The sequence below is a fragment of the Cervus canadensis genome, chromosome 7, assembly GCF_019320065.1.
Source record: "Cervus canadensis isolate Bull #8, Minnesota chromosome 7, ASM1932006v1, whole genome shotgun sequence".
In the NCBI taxonomy this organism is placed as follows: Eukaryota; Metazoa; Chordata; class Mammalia; order Artiodactyla; family Cervidae; genus Cervus; species Cervus canadensis.
Window position 1 is genome coordinate 6,066,168 of NC_057392.1, and position 22,948 is coordinate 6,089,115.

General features: G+C 43.1%; 1 protein-coding gene across 1 annotated transcript in view; it reads right to left on the reverse strand.

Moving 5' to 3' along the window:
• CLSTN2 (calsyntenin 2) overlaps positions 1–22,948 on the reverse strand; it is a 175,319-nt gene that overhangs the window by 13,480 nt on the left and 138,891 nt on the right. Inside the window, exons 9-14 of the mRNA XM_043474112.1 lie at positions 15,118–15,266; positions 10,565–10,782; positions 2,612–2,782; positions 1,992–2,137; positions 1,740–1,863; positions 304–488 (exon numbers count right to left, since the gene is read on the reverse strand). Coding sequence (XP_043330047.1) covers positions 304–488; positions 1,740–1,863; positions 1,992–2,137; positions 2,612–2,782; positions 10,565–10,782; positions 15,118–15,266 — 993 coding nt within the window. The remainder of the gene's footprint in view (positions 1–303; positions 489–1,739; positions 1,864–1,991; positions 2,138–2,611; positions 2,783–10,564; positions 10,783–15,117; positions 15,267–22,948) is intronic.

A 22,948-nucleotide genomic window follows, 5' to 3' on the forward strand; every position in this document is an offset into this window, starting at 1 on the left:
GAGTATGAGTCAGCTCTGAGTTAAAGACTATGGGGGAGGCCAAGGACAGACACCACTTTGCTGCTTGGCTTAAGAAATGTCTGGTTCTGTTTGTTGACTGAGAGCAGTTCACAGGTTTTTGAGCAGTGCATGCAGTGGGTAGGAAAGTGTGGACCGTTCAAGTTGAGAGGGCTGGAGGAGCCCAGAGAAGGGAAGGATGAGTGGGATTAGGCTAGCTGGGCAGGGCTTCCAGCACAGAATGGATGGAACCCAGTGGAGGAGAGACATCCCACTTCAAGCTCCCAGTCCCTGCCTGAGGATCACCTCCATGGGGTTGACTGTGATAGTGAGCGCAGAATCATCCCAGTCCATCTCTGCTTCCTTGGCAGCCTCAGTCTCCTGGATGAAGTGCTGGTGGGCGATCCGGACCCGGTACACGCCCATGGCCACGACAAACACTAGCATGCACACGGAGATGATGATGACCACTGTGGCAATGCTCGGGACCACTGGAACAAGGAAGGAATTCGCATGACACAGTGAGCAAAGGACTAGCTTACTCTTGGGATGGAACATGATCGAAACATTCATGTGTAGCTTAAAATCTGCCTACACCTACCTCAGCTGGAGAACTCTGGGTCAGCACCTTAGTCTCTCTGGGCTTCACTTTTGTCATCTATCGATAATATAGTAGACTTAATCTTATGTTTATTGTCTGCATCTGTGTCTCTATTTCTGCTTTGTAAATAAGATCATCTATACCAATTTTTTCAGATTCCACATATATGCTTTAATATACCATATTTGTTTTTCTCTTTCTGACTTTACTTCATTCTGGATGACATCTCTAGGTCCATCCACATCTCTACAAATGACCCGATTTTGCTCCTCTTTATGGCTGAGTAATACTCCATTGCATATATGTTTGCCACATTCCTCTGTTGACGGACAGTTAGGTTGTTTCATGTCCTGATTATTGTAAACAATGCTGTGATTTGATACTCCGTATAAAGTGGATGACTAATGAGAACCAACTGTGTAGCACAGGGAACTGCTCGATGCTCTGTGGTGATCTAAACAGGAAGGAAATCCAGAAAAAGGGGATATCTGTCTACGAATAGGTGATTCACTTTTCTGTAGAGTAGAAACTAACACAACATTGTAAAGCAACTATAATCCTATATATATATATATAGACTTAATCATTCCTACCCCATGGGTAGTTGTGAGAAGTAAATGAAATCATCCATGTGAATTTTCACAGAGGCACACAGTAGGTGCTTAATAAATGCACACTCTCTTTTATCTCTTGCTTTTTCCATCAAAGTGTAGGGCAGCTGCCCTGAGAGCCAGGGACTGTGGAGTTAAGTCAGGACAGAGAGAAGTGCCCACCAGACAGGAAGACGATATGCTAAGTGCTGGAACAGAAGGAAGGGTAGGAGCCTTTTCAATATGTTCACATGTGTGTGTGAGCATATGTGAGTTGTTCAGGGAAAGTGCCATGCAGCGCATAGCTTTGAATTAGGCTTAAAAAGATGCTAAACTATACTCCAGCCCTGTGTACGAACATGTTTTATCATCCACTGCCTGTAACTTCTTGTGTACTTGACCAGCTCCCTCCCAAGGCTGTGAGCACCTCAGAGCAAAGCTCATAGCTTCTCCATAGCCGGGTGCCTCCTTCAGTTCTGGCTGCTGCACCCTAACTGTTGAGTCACAATGACCACCTGGTATCCTGAGGTCCCTCCCCCCAGGTGACCTACCTGAACTGTGCTGGATGCTAGTCTGGGACTCCGGGTGGTGGATGGACTGGAGGAAGGGCGGCTGCGCGATAAGGTGGTTGACGTGCTCAGTGTCCGAGACTCTGACCTCATGGAGGACACTGACCTGGGAAGAGCAGGGAGAAGGTGCCGCTGACCGGGAGTGGCCAGTGGACCAGTGGTGCAGTTTCCTGAATAAATGAGGGAGTAAATGGGTGAGCTGGGGCTTCCCTCATCACCGCAGGTCTCACTCACCTCCAGGTTGAACTCATTGCTAGTGTAGCGCCCGTTGAGTTCTGAGCACTTGATCCTGAAGCGCCGGGACTCCAGGGCAGCTGGACGCCAGTTGCGGTAACGGATGTGACGCAGAACCTGCTCGTAGCGACTCATGGAGCCCACACCTGTCATAAGAAGGCAGAAGAGGAGATGCTGTGGAGACAGACTGTGCCTATGGGGAGCGAGGGTCTCCCTGAATTCGGCTAGGGTAAGTGCTTGGTGTGTTTAGGGGCAGACAATGTGGGAAAGCAGAGGTTCCAAGGAACCAATTAAGCTGAAGCACAGATTTTCCATGTAGACTGGCTCTCACTGGAATGTTTGACCTCAATCTGCCAAATGCTGCTGTAATACTTGCTGAGATCAAATATGATAAGAGCAGACTTCCACCTGGTTTCTACAGAAGACTTCCCCAGGAATGGAATGGAAGCCAGAACCAGAGGAGGTTGGAGCATCTTGTCCAAAGAGGGGCTAGAAGTCCATGCTTTGAGCTCAAGTGTTCCCTCCTGACCCCCCTCCATGGGTGATGGAGCTCCCATTGCACTCACGACTCCCTGGATGTGAGAGGGGACCACTGGGTCCAGGATTGAGCACCGCCTTACCGTAGATGGAGTAACCTGCTGTGGAGTTGGTGGCGTCCAGGTGTCGCTGGTGGAGCTCACTGTGGTTGAGCTCCAAGCACTCCTGTCTGGGGTCCAAGTCCCCTCCCAGCACTAAAATGTCACAGAAATCTAAGTTGTGAAGCATTTCTTCTAAAACTGCTGATTTGGGGGCTGTGGGAAGAGAGACAATGAAAAATACAGGCATGAGGACAGCGCAGATATTGGCGCCCACACACCCCGTCCTCCTCCGTGTCTGTACCCCAGGTTCAGGCTGGGTCAGGAGGAGAGGCTATAAGTCCCCCCAGGTCACCATCTCTGCTCGGATGGATGTCCAGGCAGCCCCTGAGGCAGGGCAGCATGAATTTGTGTGAAGAGCGTGAATACTGCAGTCAGAAGATGTGAATCTGAGTACTAGCACCACTCCTGAGAACCTATCTAGTTTACCCATTGATTTCCTCATCCACAAAGAGGGCGAGAGCATTGAGAGGGTGGAAGACAGTGTCTGGCCTCTATATGATTTCAGTACCTTTAAACTATGGAATTTTGCACCTTGTTTAATATGTTCTATGTCTCTGGCTTTATAGTCTATGGGAACTGGAATAGAATTTGTATCCCGCCATTGTGTGAAAGTTGTATAAATCTTAATTTGTTGAGTTGGTTCATAGTGCTTTTCAGGTCTACTATATCACCTCTACTTTTCTATTCATTCTATTAAGTTTTGATAGTTTGATATTGAAACTCCAAATAAAAATCTTAATTTATCTACCTAAAAAGTAATTGTAATATATAGGGAGCTGCAGTCCATGGGGTCACAAAGAGTTGGATACAACTGAGTGAATGAACAACAAACAATGGAACTATATATAACTTTGTTCTGTATTTTCCAAGTCTCCTGTAAATGTATTATCATGCTTTTATAATTTGAAAAAGAAAAAAGAAAGAAAAAAAGCAAATGGTGTCTGGCACAGAATAGATGCTCAAGAAGAACTGGTCTCCTTTGGGACCAGAGGTGAGTTCCCCTCCATGAGGCTCTCATAGCTTTCCCCACGTGGTTATGGTGTATGTCTCTGTTGTTCCCAGTAGACTCTGAGAGTCTCTGAAGCACTTTGCATGACTGATTCCTCAGTATCTGACCCAGAGGCTGGTAGACACCTGTATTATGACACATTGCTCAAGTGGAGGTACACTGTTTATATAATTAAATAAGTAAATTGGTTAATCTAGTTGGCAAGCTATTGGTCAGCCTAGCTGTCCTTGACTGATATTATGACACCCAAATTTCCCAGAGGATGTCTGAGTACTAGAATGCTGAACAGGTTGGTAGTCCTAAATTAAACTCCTACTTTAAAATAAAAGTGATTTGTGTTTGTGGAGTCTTTGCTTGATGCTAGGCACAGTGCAAAGGAAATCCTGATAGACACTAGAGGAGGTACTATTATTATCTCCATTTCCCTGAGTGGGGAATGGAACATCCATGAACTGGGCTAGATTGCCTGGGGTTACACAGACAGCCGGGGAGGAGCTGGATGGCAACCATGACCTTCTTATTTTTTAAAGATTTTTTTGATGTGGACCATTTTTAAAGTCTTTATTGAAGTTGTTATAATATTGCCTCTGTTTTATCTGGGTTTTTTCCTTGTTGTTGTTGTTTGTTTTTTGGTTTTTTTCTGGCTAAGAGGCATGCGGGCTTTTAGCTCTCTGACCAGAGAACAAACCTGCACCCCCTGCATTGGAAGGCAAAGTCTTTTTTTTTTTTCCATTTATTTTTATTAGTTGGAGGCTAATTACTTAACAATATTGTAGTGGTTTTTGCCATACATTGACATGAATCAGCCATGGATTTACATGTGTTCCCCATCCTGATCTCCCCTCCCGCCTCTCTCCCCACCACATCCCTCTTGGTCTTCCCAGTGCACCAGGCCCGAGCACTTGTCTCGTGCCTCCAACCTGGGCTGGTGATCTGTTTCACCCTTGATAGTATACTTGTTTCAGTGCTATTCTCTCAGAACCTCCCACCCTCGCCTTCTCCCACAGAGTCCAAAAGTCTGTTCTGTACATCTGTGTCTCTTTTTCTGTTTTGCATATAGGGTTATCATTACCATCTTTTTAAATTTCATATATATGCGTTAGTATACTGTATTGGTCTTTATCTTTCTGGCTTACTTCACTCTGTATAATGGGCTCCAGTTTCATCCATCTCATTAGAACTGATTCAAATGAATTCTTTTTAATGGCCGATTAAATTCCATTGCGTATATGTACCACAGCTTCCTTATCCATTCATCTGCTGATGGGCATCTAGGTTGCTTCCATGTCCTGGCAATTATAAACAGTGCTGTGATGAACATTGGGGTGCACGTGTCTCTTTCTGATCTGGTTTCCTTGGTGTGTATGCCCAGGAGTGGGATTACTGGGTCATATGGCAGTTCTATTTCCAGTTTTTTAAGGAATCTCCACACTGTTTTCATATAGTGGCTGTACTAGTTTGCATTCCCACCAACAGTGTAAGAGGGTTCCCTTTTCTCCACACCCTCTCCAGCATTTACTGCTTGTAGACTTTTGGATAGCAGCCATCCTGACTGGAGTGTAATGGTACCTCGTTGTGGTTTTGATTTGCATTTCTCTGATAATGAGTGATGTTGAGCATCTTTTCATGTGTTTGTTAGCCATCTGTATGTCTTCTCTGGAGAAATGTCTGTTTAGTTCTTTGGCCCACTTTTTGACTGGGTCATTTATTTTCCTGGAATTGAGCTGCAGGAGTTGCTTGTATATTTTTGAGATTAATCCTTTGTCTGTTGCTTTGTTTGCTATTATTTTCTCCCAATCTGAGGGCTGTCTTTTCACCTTGCTTATAGGTTCCTTTGTTGTGCAAAAGCTTTTAAGTTTAACTAGGTCCCATTTGTTTATTTTTGCTTTTATTTCCAGTATTCTGGGAGGTGGGTCATAGAGGATCTTGCTGTGATTTATGTCAGAGAGTATTTTGCCTGTGTTCTCCTCTAGGAGTTTCATAGTTTCTGGTCTTACATTTAGATCTTTAATACATTTTGTATTTATTTTTGTGTATGGTGTTAGAAAGTTCTAGTTTCATTCTTTTACAAGTGGTTGACCAGTTTTCCCAGCACCACTTGTTAAAGAGGTTGTCTTTTTTCCATTGTATATCCTTGCCTCCTTTGTCGAAGATAAGGTGTCCGTAGGTACGTGAATTTATCTCTGGGCTTTCTATTCTGTTCCATTGATCTATATTTCTGTCTTTGTGCCAGTACCATACTGTCTTGTTGACTGTGGCTTTGTCAGGCAGGTTGATTCCTCCAGTTCCATTGTTCTTTCTCAAGATTGCTTTGGCTATTCAAGGTTTTTTGTATTTCCATACAAATAGTGAAATTATTTGTTCTAGATTACTGAGGGTAGCTTGATAGGGATTGCATTGAATCTATAGATTGTTTGGGGTAGTGTAGCCATTTTCACAATATTGAGTCTTCCAATCCATGAACATGGTATATTTCTCCATCTATTTGTGTCCTCTTTAATTTCTTTCATCAGTGTTTTATAATTTTCTATATATAGGTCTTTTGTTTCCTTAGGTAGATATACTCCTAAGTATTTTATTCTTTTTGTTGCAATGGTGAATGGTATTGTTTCCTTAATTTCTCTTTCTGTTTTCTCATTGTTAGCATATAGGAATGCAAGGGATTTCTGTGTGTTACTTTTATATCCTGCAACATTACTGTATTCATTGATTAGCTCTAGTAATTTTCTGGTAGAACTTTAGGTTTTTCTATGTAGAGGATCATGTCGTCTGCAAACAGTGAGAGTTTTACTTCTTTCCTATCTGGATTCCTTTTATTTCTTTTTCTGCTCTGATTGCTGTGGCCAACACTTCCAAAACTATGTTGAATAGTAGTGGTGACAGTGGGCACCCTTATCTTGTTCCTGACTTGAAGGGAAATGCTTTCAATTTTTCACCATTGAGGAAAATGTTTGCTGTGGGTTTGTCATATATAGCTTTTATTATGTTGAGGTATGTTCCTTCTATTCCTGCTTTCTGGAGAGTTTTAATCATAAATGGATGTTGAATTTTGTCAAAGGCTTTTTCTGCATCTATTGAGATAATCATATGGTTTTTTATCTTTCAATTTGTTAATGTGGTGCATTACATTGATCGATTTGCAGATATCAAAGAATCCTTGCATTCCTGGGATAAAGCCCACTTGGTCATGGTGTATGATCTTTTTAATATGTTGTTGGATTCTGTTTGCTAGAATTCTGTTAAGGATTTTTGCATCTATGTTCATCAGTGATATTGGCCTGTAGTTTTCTTTTTTTGTGGTATCTTTGTCTGGTTTTGGTATTAGGGTGATGGGCCTCATAGAATAAGTTTGGAAGTTTGCCTTCTTCTGCAATTTTCTGGAAGAGTTTGAGTAAGATAAGTGTTAGCTCTTCTCTAAATTTTTGGTAGAATTCAGCTGTGAAGCCATCTGGTCCTGGGCTTTTGTTTGCTGGAAGATTTCTGATTACAGTTTCGATTTCCTTGCTTGTGATGGGTCTGTTAAGATCTTCTATTTCTTCCTGGTTCAGTTTTGGAAAGTTACACTTTTCTAAGAATTTGTCCATTTCTTCCAAGTCATCCATTTTATTGGCATATAGCTGCTGGTAGTAGTCTCCTATGATCTTTGTATTTCAGAGTTGTTTGTTGTGATCTCTCCATTTTCATTTCTAATTTTGTTGATTTGGTTCTTCTCCCTTTGTTTCTTAATGAGTCTGGCTAACGGTTTGTTAATTTTATTTATCTTTTCAAAAAACCAGCTTTTAGCTTTGTTGATTTTTGCTATGGTGTCTTTTGTTTCTTTTGCATTTATTTCTGCCCTGATTTTTAAGATTTGTTTTCTTCTGCTAACCCTGGGGTTCTTCATTTCTTCCTTTTCTAGTTGCTTTAGGTGCAGAGTTAGGTTATTTATTTGACTTTTTTCTTGCTTCTTGAGGTAAGCCTGTATTGCTATGAACCTTTCCCTTAGCACTGCTTTTACAGTGTCCCATAGGTTTGGGGTTGTTGAGTTTTCATTTTCATTCATTTCTGTGCATATTTTGATTTCTTTTTTGATTTCTTCTATGATTTATTGGTTATTCCGAAGTGTGTTAGTTAGCCTTCATATGTTGGAATTTGGAAGGCAAAGTCTTAACCACTGGACCACCAGTCCGTGTGTGCTAAGTCGCTTCAGTCATTTCTGATTTGTGACCCTATGGACCATAGTCCTCCAGGCTCCTCCATCCATGGGATTCTCCAGGCAAAAATACTGGAGTGGGTTGCCATGCCCTCCTCCAGGGGATCTTCCTGACCCCAGGGAACCCACATCTTTCATGTCTCCTGCATTGGCTAGTTCTTTACCACCTTGGGAAGCCCCACTGGACCACCAGGGAAGTCCCCAGCCATGACTTTCTGATTTCACACTTTGTGACAGTCTCAGCCTCTGGGCCATTGCTCTTCAAATGTTTTTGATGTTGCAGGCATTTATTAAAAAAATTTGTGACCTGAGATCATGTAAATAAGTATATTTATTCATTAAGCAGACTGTTGTATTTTGTGCCTGATAAAACATTTATGAAAACAGAAATTTTAAAAGGATTCACAAAAGATGAGAGCTATTTTGAAATAATTATTTTATTTTGTTTAACTTTTAAGGAATACCCAAAATATTTTTTATTCTCACTGGATATATGTTGTTAATAAATAATTCCATATGCTTAATTTTAAAATGCTTGCCAGTGTCAATGGCTTTATGTATTGTTGGCAAAATCTAAAAGCACATTAATAAATACTTAACAAGGTCTATTATTAATAATGGTGCACATATATCTCTCTTTCAAATGGCATATGGTTTCTGGGGTTTCTCTGGAGCTATATCCTTCTGAGTCAGGTTGGGTCATCCTTGCTTCTAGGACCGCACGTGATTGACTGATTGCTCCCCCTAGGCAGAGGTGTGTTGACGCCACAATCTTCTCTTGTTCTCTCATGCTTGCATAATGGGCTAAATATTCCATTGGCAGTTTCCCTGATTCCCACTGCCCTAAGGGGACTGTTCTGGGCTGAGGAACTTACTGGAAAATCAGCCATGGTTAGTCCTGGAGGAGCTCCTTGTCTGGTTATTAGTAAACAGATAATCACCAACCATGAGCCTGCCAATGTGTGTGAGAGGGAGCCTTAGTGGTTGGGGGGCATACAGAGTGGTTAGAGGTGTATAGTCTGGGGTCAGGCTGGGGGCTGACCCAGTGGTTGGGGGCTGCCCTCTGGAGGAGACATTGAACGTAGACTGTTTTTTTCAGTAATAACAGGGAATAGGACAGAGAAGGACCTTCCAGGCCAAGGACAGACCATGAGCAGATGTGTAAACTAACACAGAGGTGTTGGGGGAGAGAGGGGTGTGTGTGTCGTTGGCACTGAAACAGCGCAGTAAATGAATCCATGGGGGTAGAAGAAGGATGGTGGAAAGGGTCACTGGTGGAAGTGCCATTAGTGTGCTTGTTTAAGGCACCCACAATAATGATTATTCTTACAACCATAAGAGTAAAATTTTAAAAGTACTGATAATAGCTCTCAGGCACTTGGCTACATGTTTTGCATGCACTCTCATAAACAGAAGGTGACACGTGGACCCATACAATTGCTTGTCGCTAGATTACCTGTATGCTGATGTCAGGCCTCGAGAATTCAGATACTCTTAGCTATGGCCTGCAGCCCCTGCAATCAGAGTCTCTTCTTTTTCTGTCTGATTTCAGCCACAAATGAGGACCAGAGGGAAGATCACATGACCTAATGCATCTTGGAATATAACTGGAAAATGGTTCTGCCCAGCCAGTTGGCCCAACACCATCTATTTTTGTGAGCTTAGAAGGACAGCCTTGCCAGGCATCCCATTCCTAGGGACCAGCATGGATTAAGGCAGTGGGTAATTAGGATTATTATAGGAGCAGCCCTTCAGGGACTCAGGCCCACTGGCACTAGCACATCATTAGCAGCTGCTTTTGGAGGCAGAGATGGAGAGTTGAAAATATTGGAGGAGGAGGCAAAGATGGTTCTTAAACATATTCTTCCCATAGCTCTGGCCCCAGAGGTTTCCTGCCTTCTTTCTTTATCTTTCCATCCTTCTTCCCCTACCAGCTGAATACACTATAGATTTCAGATCAACGCAGTGTTTCTTCCTAGCAGGTAATTCAAATTACTTTTACTGAACGGCCCTCCCAACAATGAAACCACTGGAAAGAACAATTGCAAAGTTCCCTGAGAGTTGAGAGTGATATTACTGAAGCATGTTTCTTCATGCTTCTTTAGCTTTTCTTCTGATCACCAGAATGATACATGCCTACTATAGACCATTTTGCAGCTGTAGAAAAGTGAACAGTAGAAACAAATGTGCTCTCCTGCTTCTCAGAGAATATCACTGTTATCCCTAGGTGTGTTTCCTTCTGGGCATTTTTCTATGTATTTTTTTTTTTCTTGACATAGTTGTTATCAGTATGTGTGTAGATACTCTGTAATTCACTTCTCGCTTTTTTTTTTTTTAAACTTACAGTTTGGCATAAGTGCCTCCCCTCCAGCATCATACCTCTTATGTGTTGTTGTAGTTCAGTCACTATGGTGTGTTTACTCTTTGTGACCCCATGGACTGCAGCATACCAATTCGTGTTTGTCTTTCAACCATCTCCCTGAGTTTGCTCAAACTCATGTCCATTGACCCAGTGATGCCATGGCATCACCTCTTATGTGAGGGTACCACAATTTGCTAAGGCATTCACTCCCCGTGTTATTTATCTGCATTATCTCCAGGATTTTTTGTTCTGTTATAAATTACCCCACTATGGTGAACAATACTGTTGTCCTGAAGTGTGATTTGATAAGAAACATACTTTATGTGAGAATTTAAGGTCTACCACCCCTTGACTCAGTGTATGCACCTGTACCTGTGGTCTTCAAGTCACTGGGAGCCTCAGCTTTGGCGAAGGTGCTCACAATCTTGATGTCAGGGAAGAGGATCACCCCTCTGGTACTTTCAAACTGGGCAGCGGGTCTCCAGAAGCGGTCTGTGCCGTGGAGGGTGATCTGGGGCTCGACTGCCTGCAGCACCATCACATAGGCATCCATGTCAGGGATGCTGATACACACATCTTCTCCAAAGCACCTGGGGAAACAGCAGTCATTGCTGAAATCATCTATCATCCAATATGGACAAGTATACCTGCAACCACCTCTGGCCTTCAATGAGACATCCTGACTGCTTGAGAGCCTCTGATGATGTCAGCAGACATTCAAATTTAAAGTTACATTATTGGCTCAAGTGCTAAAGAATCCCCCTGCAGTGCAAGAGACATAGGAGACAGGGTTTGATCCCTGGGTCAGAAAGATCTCCTGGAGGAGGAAATGGCAACCCACTCCAGTATTCTCACCTGGGAAATAACATGTTTAGTGGAGTCTGGTGGGCTACAGTGCACAGGGTCACAAAGAGTCAGACATGACTGAGCATGAACACATAGTCAAAACTACTAGCAATCTAGGAGAAATGGGAATTTTCTATACCCAGCAACAAGTAACCATTAAACCTTTAATTATCCTTTAACAGAGTAATCAACAGCAACATTAATTAGACAACAACTGCTTGCTCTGTGCATAAGGATTTAGTAAACAAGTTGTCGTCTCGCTGGTTAGTTACAGCCATCTTACTAGGTGAGACCCCAGGGCTAGTCTCCCCTGTCTGCTGGAGCAGTGTATATGTTCTGTCTCTATGAGGATATCACACACATGCATGCCTGTTCCAGATGTACCGGCAGACTGCTATTGTAACCACACTCCTTAGTCCTGATATACTGCCACAAAAATGTCTGGGAGCCAGGGTGGTGTGACAAGAGCAAAGCCTGGGAAGTGAGACAGGCAAGGGTCCACTCCCGACTCTGCCACTCCTGGGCTCGGAGAATCTGGGCAGGGAGCATGACTGCTGCGAACCTCCGTCTCTTTATCTATAAATGGGACAATAATTATCTTATAGTAGTAAGGCTTGAGTGCAGGTGCCGTGTAGATAGGAAGCCACCCAAGAGCCTGCATCATGGTTAGAGCTCAGTAAATGCTGACAGACTAACACTCTCTTCAGACCTCATCAGGCATGCGTGTCACTGGCATACTCTGCTGCTCCTTGTGACCAAGACCCAGGTTACATGGGGAACCCTAGGGTCTAGATGGATGCTCTGGGAGTGATAGTGGATTCCAGCTGGTGGCAGTCATCAACTTATATCCTTTGACAAGGTTCCTGGGGGCAGGATAGGCTGAGCCACTCCATCTTCTTCTCCAGGGTGGGCTAGGTGTGGGCGTGGTGGTGGGCTCTTGCTCCCACTTGTTTTTTGGCCTTTGTGGCACCAGCAGCCCCTCTCCTTGCCAGTTTATGGAAGCCTGGTCCTAGAGCTGGAGACCAGCAGTCTGGTCTCTCTTCTTCACTGTAGGACTGACCTGGAGGTCAGCTACCTCCTGCCTGTTGTAGCCTCCAGGGGTGGCCTTTAGTGTGGAGGTGGAGCATTTTCTCCATCACTAGAACTGTTGGATGTATTTGCCATCTGTGAGCTCTGTTTTGGCATCTGTTCCAGGCCCCAGCAACCTGGTAGGCAGCAGACCCATGTTTCCCACCCTTCTTGCTGTCTTTCTGGGTCCTCCTAATGGCTCCAGGTGCCAGGTGATTCCCTTTGTGCTTCTCAGGAGTTTTTCTGGGATCCCTTTCCTAGCTGCCCTCCCACGCAGATGTTTGGCTGAGAAACATTTTGATAGACCAGAAAAGGTGTCATCTAAATGTCACAGTGATAATCTCATCTCCTTAATTTAACTCTGATCCCTGGGGACAAGAACTATGCCTTCTGTTTCTCTCGCATACTTACGGTATTTAGGAACTCTATCAAGGCTAGGTTGGTTAATTTAATTCAATTAATAAACATTTGTGAAGCATGATACTATATATAGAAAAATCCTAAAGATGCTACCAAAATCTATGAGAACTAATAAATGAATTCAGTAAGTTGCAGGATACAAAATTAATATGCAGAAATCTGTTGCATTTCTATACAGTAACAATGATCAGAAAAAGAAAAAGAAAACCATTTACAATTGCATCAGAAAGAATAAAATACCTAGGGATAAATCTAATTAAGAAGGTAGAATATCTGTACTCAGAAACTGCAAAACACTGATGAAAGAAATTAAAGATGTTACAAACAAATGGAAAGTTATGTATGGCATGTTCATGGATTGGAAGAATTAATATTATTAAAGTGACCATCCAAAGCAATCTACAGATTCAATGCAATCTCTATCACAATGCCAAGGGTATTTTTTTTTTTAACTAAACTGGAACAAAAAATTCTAAAATTTGTACAAAACCTTAAAAGATCTCAAAAAGCCAAAACAATCTTGACAAAGAGGAACAAAGCTGAAGTCACTGAAGTCATTCCCTGACTTCAGACTATGCTGCCAATCTAGAGTGATCCGAACAGGTAAGGTACTGGCACAAAGAAAGACATGTAGACCAACGCAACGGAATAGAGAGCTCAGAACTGAGCTCATGCAGAGATGGTCAATTAATAAATGACAGAGGAGGCAAAAATATAAAATGAGGAAAAGACAGCTTCTTCAATAAATGATGTTGGAAAAACTGGACAGGTACATGCAAAAGAAACAAACTGGACTACTTTCTCACATCATACACAAAAATAAACTCAGAATGAGTAAGACCCAAAACCATAAAACTCTTAGAAGAAACACAGGAAGTATGTTTCTTTGACTTCGGTCTCAGCAATATTATTTTGGATCTGTCTCCTCAGGCAACGGAAACAAAAGCAAAAATAAACACATGGGACAATATCCAACTAAAAAACTTTTGCACAGTGAAGGAAACTCTCAACAATATAAAAAGGCAGCCTAATGAATGGGAGAAGATATTTGCAAATGACGTATACAGTAAAGGGGACTTCCCAGGTGGTACGGTGGTAAAGAATCCGCCTCCCAATGCAGGGGACGCAGGAGATATGGGTTTGATCCCTGGGTTGGGAAGATTCCCTGGGGAAGGAAATGGCAACCCACTTCAGTATTCTTGTCTGGAAAATTCCATGGACACAGGAGCCTGGTGGGTTGTAGACCATGGTGTCACAAAGAGTCAGACACAACTGAGCACACACACTATATAGTAAGGGGTTAACATCCAAAATATGCAAAGGACTCACACAACTCTATAGCAAAAAACAGATAACCCAACTGAAAGATGGGCAGAGGACATGAATAGATATTTTTTCAAAGATTTACAGATGGCTGACAGACACATGAAAAGATGTTCAATATCACTAATCATCAGGGAAATGTGAATCAAAACCACTAGGTATCACCTCACCCCTATCATAATGGCTAATAGCAAAAATAAATAATAAGTGTTAGTGAGGAGGTAGAGTAAAGGAAGCCTCTATGCACTACTGGTTGGAATGCAAATTGGTGCTGCCACTGTGGTAAACAGTATGGAGGGTCCTCATAAAAACTAAACATAGAATTGCTATATAATCCAGCAATTTCATTTCTGAGTATTTTCCTGAACAGTGCTAACTTGATAAGATATATGCACACTAATGTTCACTGCAGCATTATTTACATTCGTTAACTATGATATGGAAGCAGTCTAACTGTCCAAGGATAGATAGATAAAGAAGATGTGGATTTGTACATTTATGGTAAATACATATTTGTGTGTATATCTATATAGTATATATATTTAAAATATAATTATACAGACATAATTTATATAGTATATTTATATAGTATATATCTAATATACATATTAATGCTATAGCAATAATAAATTATATATATATAATATATATACAATGGAATATTACTAAGTCATAGAAAGAATAAAATCTTACAGTTTGCAACAATATGAATAGAGGATGTTATGTTAAGTGACATAAGTCAGACAGAGAAAGACTGTAGGATTTCACTTATATGTGGAATCTAAAAAAACAAACAAAACCAGATTCATAGATACAGAGAACAAACAGATGGTGGCCAGGAGGGTGGGGGTTGGGGTTGGGGTGAAATACGTGAAGGAGGTTAAGAGGTACGCACCTCCAGTTATAAAATAAAAGATCCACAGGGATGTGACATACAGCATAAGGAATATGCTCAATAGCATTGTAATAACTTTGTATAGTGACATATGATTACCAGATTTATCATGGTTATCATTTCATAATGTATGCAAATGTCAGATCACTATGCAGTACACCTAAAACTAACATAGTATTTTATATCAATTATATTTCACTTAAAAACAAAACCAAACAAAAGGAGAACACAAATCCATTGGGGTGGACTCAAAGGGACAGTAGAGAAGCTGCCAGCAGCTGAAGAGAGGTGAACCCTAGTTTGCAAGAGAATATTCCCCAGGGACTATCCCTGATGCCTTGGCTGGGCCCCAGGCTGCCCAGTGTCCACTCACTGGACTTTGGAAGAGACTTTCAGGCGCCGCACACCCGCAGTTGGGAACTGCCTGGAGTTGATGTAGGAGACCTTCTGGAGGGCACGGTTGATATTTCCGATGTCATCACCTTCCATCACCAGGACGGACTGCGAGGGGTTGAAATGATACTGGAAGACAGGGGTATCACAGGAGAGAATGGTCAGTCATGTTCACAGTTCCACAGAGACCCTCCATCTCCATACAAAGGCCACTGAGGCATCTCCAGAGCTTGTGGAAGTGTGGCAGCTGTGTGCACAGTGGCTGTTTTAATCCCTCAAACAATCTCGACTCTCCCCTGGTGGACTTTGGAACTCTCCACTGTAAGATACCCTGGGATTATAAACTGGTAATACCACCTGGAGCCACAGGATCAATCCTTTTTAGTCATCATGCTCCTGTGGTCCAGCCTTTGGCGGGCTCATGCTCAAGGCTACTATGAGGTCCTTCTCAGAAACTTTCAGCTCCTGGACTGCCCACCGCTTCAGCTGACAGCCTGGAAACCAGGGGCTTCAGCTCCTTTTGCTATCTTGACTTTGACCTTGAACTGCTCGTCCATTCACCCTGCACTCCACTTCCTCACCCCATGTCCCATCGTTTCAGCTTCCAGTCGTAAAGTTCATTTTTAAGTTAATGGCCTTCTCTCTCTCTTAGATCTGATTCTTGATCTTGCCTTCTTGGTGCTAAACTTTGGCTTCCCAGGACTTCTAATCACTTGATATTTACACACCTGTCAGCTGCCTATCTGTCCCATTTGGGGTCCCTGGTATCACACATTCAGTGAAGGTCAGGGGGCTCTGATACTCCCCACTGAGTCACTTGGGTTCTCTAACCAGATAAACTCAATCCAAACTTCTATCTCTTCCATGGTATTATTCCATCCTCCAGCAGTTACTTTATTTTTGAATGAAGCATGGAGAACCGCCTTTGTACTAATCTGAGTTACTGACCCTTGACACACTTCTGAGTAATAACTATTAGGAACTACTATCTATAATATGTCAGGGACTTATCTGTGGATTCAGATTTTTTATCCAGTACTCGTGTCATAGGAAAGAGAGACATGGATATATTTTAATGTAGCTACTTGCCAACAATTATTTATATTTTTGAATAGATAACATATCCACATGGTTCAAATATATATATGGATATATGCGTGTATATATGTGGGGCTTCCCTGGTGGTTCAGTGATAAAGAACTTGCCTGTCAATGCAGGAGACATGGATTTGATCCCGGGGTAGGAAGATCCCGTGGAGAAGGAAATGGCAACCCACTCCAGTATTCTTCCTGGAAAATCCCATGGACAGAGAAGCTTGGAAGACTACAGTCCATGGGATCGCAAAGAGTCAGACATGACTGAACGACTAGACAACAACAACGGTGTGTGTGTGTGTGTGTGTGTGTGTGTGCGCGCGCATGCATGTGCACATGCACGTGTGTGTATGCTAAGTGAAACTGTCCATCTTATTTTTATCTCCTGTGAAACTAATTTCCCCAACCCCATCCCACAGGTGATTGCTGTTCCATTAATTTCTTAGTGACAAATTGCATTATTATTCATAATTAGTTACTTCTCCTCCTAGGGAAAGGCTTATACAAGCCTGTCAACAGGTTTGATCATATAATTTATGGTACCCTTCTACAGGATATACATTTTTGTCCTGTTGCACTCAATAGTGATCATGTGACTTGCTTGGCTAACAAAAAGTGGGCCAGTGTGTTATTTGGTTCACAACTTGGGTGGAAGATTTAACAGCCAGTTAATTCATGGTGCCATGTCCCTTTCCCTCTGCCATGAAACTTGCAAACTTCCCCAATGGTCTAACAGCCTGGGTCTCACAGTGAGGCGGGTATGGATAAGAGTTGCAGCTAATCTTTAGCGGACATGAAGTGTGCACAATAAAAAAAAATTCTATATATTCCATTGAAATTTTAAAGTCATTTGTTACTGCAGCATAACATAGCCTATCCTGACAGTTATATTTAAGCATTTAATGAATGTGTAATCAATGAATATAGATTCCCATTTTTCTTCTTTCTTCCACCAAAGATAGCTGGTTACATGCTATACTGTACTTTGTTTTTTCACTTAGCTTGTGTCTTAGAGGTCTTTTCTTTTCTTTTTTTAAAGTTGTATAATATTATTTAATATTAAATAATCTAACCAGTCTTCTAATATGAACATTTGGGTTGTTTCCAATCTTCTACTAATAATGCCACAGTGAATAATCTTTTATATATAACAATTTTAAAGTGTGTAAATATATCTGTAGAATAAATTCCTGTGAGTGAAATTGCTAGGTCAAAGGGTATATGCAGTTTAAATTTTAACAATGTTGCCAAATCTCTCTTTGCTAGGGATTATATCACTATACCCTCCCTCTCACGGTGTATGAGAATGCTCTTTTCTCAAAACCTCAACAGAAGAGCATGCTGTCAAACTTTAGGATTTTTGCCAATCTGACAGGTGATAAATACTATCTTGTGTAGTTTTATTTTGCAGTGCTCTTTCCAGGAAGTAGACTCAGTATATTCTGAAGGATTTAAGGGAAACATCTATTTTAGCTTTTCCCTGATATGACCTGGATGTCTTCACAAGAGTTTCTCATTCTGTGTCTGGACCCCACTAGGATGTAGATGTCTCATGAGCACTGTGGAACCATTGCACATGGCAACCCACTCCAGTGTTCTTGTCTGCAAAATGCCATGGTCAGGGGAGCCTGGTGGGCTATAGACCATGGGGTTGCAAAGTTGGACATGACTGAGCACACACAACGCACATGGTGGCCCCCAGCCAACAGATGCTTAATCTCTGTCTCTTTCAAGTATCATGCTAGTGTTTCATTGTTATGTTCTCCTTAAAGCCTCCCTGGCTTCCCTCACTTATGTCCCCACTGGGTTCCTATAGTGCCTATGAAATGGTTTGTTGTTGTTTAGTCACTAAGTCATGTCTGACTCTTTTGGGACCCCATGGACTGTAGCCCAGCAGGCTCCTCTGTCCATGGGATTTCCCAGGCAAGAATACTGGAGTGCATTGCCATTTCCTTCTCAGGGGGAGCTTCCTGACCCAAGGATTCAACCTGCGACTTCTGCATTGTCAGGAGGATTCTTTACTACTGAGCTACTTGGGAAGCTCACATGATGATAGTATAATTATAGTGCAGTGACCATGCACTGAGGACGGGAGCTGTGACTCTTATCCCTGAATCTCAGAACCTCATCCTGAGTGCCCAGGAGCCCCTGTTAGATGAATGAGTGAATGGTCTTCCAACCCATATTTTACTCAGTATTTTTCTTTTTACTCCCCAAAAGGACTTTTTTTCGTCACTTGTCTTTTCAGTCAAGCCTTGGAGCAAATCATTATCAGTGCTTCCCAAACCGTGTTCTGCTTTCCTTCCTGGGCTTCCTGGAGGCTGTATGCCTCAGCTGCCTCAGGCCACCTGCAGGTGGACCATGTGGCTGTCTGCCCAATGGCATGCGAGAGGAAGTGATGCAGCCACTCTGGGCTGAGGTAGTGAAGAGCCCTGCTGGACGCCCCAGCTGTTTTCTTTCTCAACTCTGGTGTTCTAGGCAGAAAGCCTACCTCATTTCCCTGACTTAGGGTGGGAGAAAAATAAACTTTTAAGCACTAAGTGATAGAGTTTTCAAGTCATTTGCCATTGCAATTGTTTTATCCGTTAGAAGAATTTAGCCCTTCCTTCCCAGGCATGAGTCATGTCCCCCAAGGCTATGTGGTACTTTTGAAAGGTCATGGGCTGTGTAGACTTTGTACCCCAGGTCCAGAACGAGCTACAGAATACAGCTTGGGACTATTCACTTCCCCTTTCTGGACTTCATTTCTTCATTGAAAATAATGGGGATATTAATATTTACCTGTCTGGAGCTTAAGTAAGATAATGTATATAAAGTATCTAGCACTTAAAAAAAGGTACTCATTCTATAATAGTTTTTATTATAATTCTTAATACTGTAACTATTTCTGCACTGAGGCTTTGCCTATGCTGGTACCATTGCCTTCACGGTTCATCGTTCCCTGTGATCCAGTTTTCTCCCATCCTCAAAGCCCTGAGCAGAGTCTCTCTGAGCTGTGACATGTGGTCCCAAGCACTGTTCCCTGTGTTGGATTTGGGAGCCTACGGGCATATGCACAGCCTTTGGGTGATGCTACAGTGGGCCCCTAGCTGGCTTCTCTCTTCTTCTCACTAGCTTAGAGTGCTCAGCTGTGGAGATGCCACACACTGGTGAATCATCAGTAGTTCACAGTGTTTTACAAATCATCCACTTCTGATCTGAGCAGATTCAAGATCATTCTTCTAAACATACCACTTAAGTTTCTATGTTTTCCCCTGCCCTCATCTCTACCATCCCTGCTATGGAAGTCTTCTGGTGCTTTTGCTGTCTATCTCCTCCCCCAGCAGATTGCAAGCACCTCCAGGGCAGGATCGGCTGACTTTGTTAGCATCACCACAGGTCCAGTACACAATAAGCATGAGACAAGATGATGTCCCCTGCAGAAAAGGCTGATTTCTGAGCCTTGCATGAGGGCTGCATAGGAAAATCAAGCAGTGCTTCCAGAGGAATGGACTGGCAGCAACCCGTGGCATCAGCATCAGCAGAAGGCATTCCCACTGCAGGCTCCTTGAGAGAGGATGGGTTAGGGAATGTGTCGGATCTCTGATGAATACACAATTCTAATGAATACACAATTCTGGCTTCCAGAGCGTCCCAAAGACTGCCACAGGACATAAGGTGGGCACTGGCCTAGCCATCAACACATTTTCCTACAAGATCAATAAAATCCTCCACTAGAGTAGGTTTTGTTTGTATGCTTGTGTTGTCTTTTGTGGCATGACTAAAGGTCCGGCTCTGGTACTACAGGACACAGAATGGTGTTGGCATTACCACAGGGGCAGGCGATGGCTTCTTGGGAATCAGCGCTCACTCAGCCTGGAAAGCTGGTCTGTAGCCAGTGGTTCCTTTTTTTGAACCAAGGAGTGATTAGACAGATGGCCTTTGCAGAACGATCAGCTGTCCTGGAGGGTCAGGCTGGGACATCAGTGAAGTCCCTGCCCAAAGCCCTGGCCTGTTCTTGGGGAACAGACTGGCCATGGCACTCTGGGCATGTTACCCTTCCCTTGGGCACCTGCCAGCTTTTCTGTGCTGGGCCAGGGGAAGATTCACCACAATAGAGGCTATTCTGTTGCAAATATCACCCAGACTGACTTTTCAAAGGAAGCTGGGGCAGCAGCAATGCCCACTGCAAGGTCAACCCATCAGGAGAAGGGAACTGATTTGTTCAGAGCCTATTTAACAGGTTTTCTAGGGGAGATTTGTATCTATACCTCATCTATATGGATATCTTTGCTATATCTGATATATAAATATATGTACAAATATATAAAATATATGTATTATTCAATTCTTACGTTGCTGCACGATGATATTAAGTCCATTTTACACATGAGGGAATTGGGGTTTAAAGGATTAAAGTACCTTGCCCAAGGTCACCCTGCTCAGAAATATCCATACTGTGCTTTGAATCTATAAGTGTTTTGTCCCAAAGTTCTTTCCCACACTTTTACACCAGAGATGACAAATTGGCAGGGATGAGGCTATGAAAATCAGAAGCAGATTTTCCTCAGGAATGTGGCGATTCCACTGTGTTTTGTATGAGTACGTAACAGCAACCACCTTGGCCATTTACTCACTCCAGACAAGCAGGTGAAATATCCAGAAACGCACATTTTCCAGAGGAAAACAAGTGAGAAGAGGAACCCGCCTGGGTCCATGTGAGCAATCAAGATATTTCCTTAGTTCGTGGGAGGCTCTGGCTTCTTTGGACTAGCCAGAAAAGAAGGAGGAGTCTGGGAGCCAGCAGGGAAAACACTGCATGCGTGCTCGGTTGCTTCAGTCACGTCTGAAACTCTTTGCGATCCCATGGACCATAGCCTGCCAGGCTCCTGTGTCCATGGGATTCTCCAGGCAAGAATACTGGAGTGGGTTGTCATGCCCTCCTCCAGGGGATCTTCCCAGCCCAGGGATTGAACCCGAGTCTCCTGCATTGCAGGCAGATTCTGTATTCCTGAGCCACCAGGGAAGCCCAGAGAAAACACTAGTCATTATTCAAAAACAAAATGAGGGATAAGAGGGAATACAGGTAGGAAGCAATTTTAATCATTTTCAAGAATGTCTTCTAATCTGAGCTGTGTGGAGGAAAGAGCCTAGACTTATTTTGGACAAGTCCCTGAGCCCCAATCTCCTTATATCTGAAATGGGGTCATAATATTTAATTTGTTGTGAGAAGTAGGGATAATGAACCTAAAATAGCCCCCAGTGGGTGCACCGTAAGTCATGTGTGTTATCATTAACTTTTCATATGCAATCTAGTTCTTGCCTGCTGAGTCCCAAGGATGGAATAGGATCATTTGCAGCGGCTGGTTCTGAGCAGGTGGTATACTAAAAAATGTCGGATTAGCCTCCTCTACCCGCCACAGCTATGGGTGCCCCTGAATTTAGCACTTCCTCTTTCCTAGGTAGGAACTGCCACGGTTCTTAATTCATATTCTGCGAATGTGTGGTTTTTAAGTCAGCACCTTTTGTTGATTTGTCTGGAGTGCTTGCAGTCCTGACACTGTGGCCCCAGGGGATGGTCCAGAGCAGAAAAGATCCACCCAGAGGCAGGGAGCGAATACAGAGTCAGAGAGGGGACAGATTCAGGATCTACCGCAGGACAGATTTCTGCATCACTGGCTTGAAAAACACTGAGAGAACAACGCACACAGGAGATCAGGGATCAAACCCCAGCTCTGCCTGTGAGAACACCCGTGTGAAATGTGCGTGAGGGCCTTGCCTGGGCCAGCTGCTGTGAAATTGACCAGTGGAAAGCTGGCCTTTGTATACATGTGGTCTTCTGAGTTTCCTTCGATGACAGGTGATTAGCTGTGTATCCAGAGCACCTGAGTGTGTGTTTTCATGCATGTTAAACAGTGTTCTGGAAAGCCATTCTTTACATTGTCCATGTACTCCTCCCATCATCTCCCGCTGACCCAGGTTCCAGGGTGAGCATTCTGAACCCTACATCTGTCCAGATCATGTTCCCTTGCATGGATAGAGCCCTTCAATGACTGCTTGTTGCCAAAAAAAAAAAAAAAGAAATATCAGACATTAGCAAGGCCCCATGATGTGGCCTCTGCCTACCTCTCAGGTCTCTTTCTAGCTTTCCTCCTGCAATCTTGGTACTTGTAACACTGACCTTCCACCTAGAGTGACCTCCCTGCCCTCGGCCCCACCACCCCCTGCCTTTTTCCTGGGTGGTTCTTACTCATCCTTAACAATGTGCTCAGACCGAATTTGCCTGAGGAATCTAATTCTTCCAAGAAGCCTTCCCTCACTGCCCATGCCCCAGGTTCTGAAGCTCTGGAGCACAGCTGTCTGGGTTCACATTCTGGCTCTGCTCTTTACTCACTCCGAGATCCTTGGAAACTTTCTCTTCCAGGCCTCCATTCCTCATGTGTAAAATGGGAATATTCATGGTATAATTCTTTTTATCTTAGGGGTTACCTGGGGTTAAGGGAGTTAAATCAAGGGAGTTAAATTCAGGGCTTAAGGGAGCTTTTAGAACAGTGCCTGGCACCTGAGAAACCCTCAGTAAATGTTGGTGCTTATAAATTACAGATATCTACTTGGACCACTGAGTTTCCCAAAGACAGTATACTTGGACCATTCACTTCTGTGTCCCTCTCCTCTACCCAGAACTGCATTCTGTGGTTGTCTGTGGAATGTTTGCTGAAGTGACTGCTACAGAAAGAG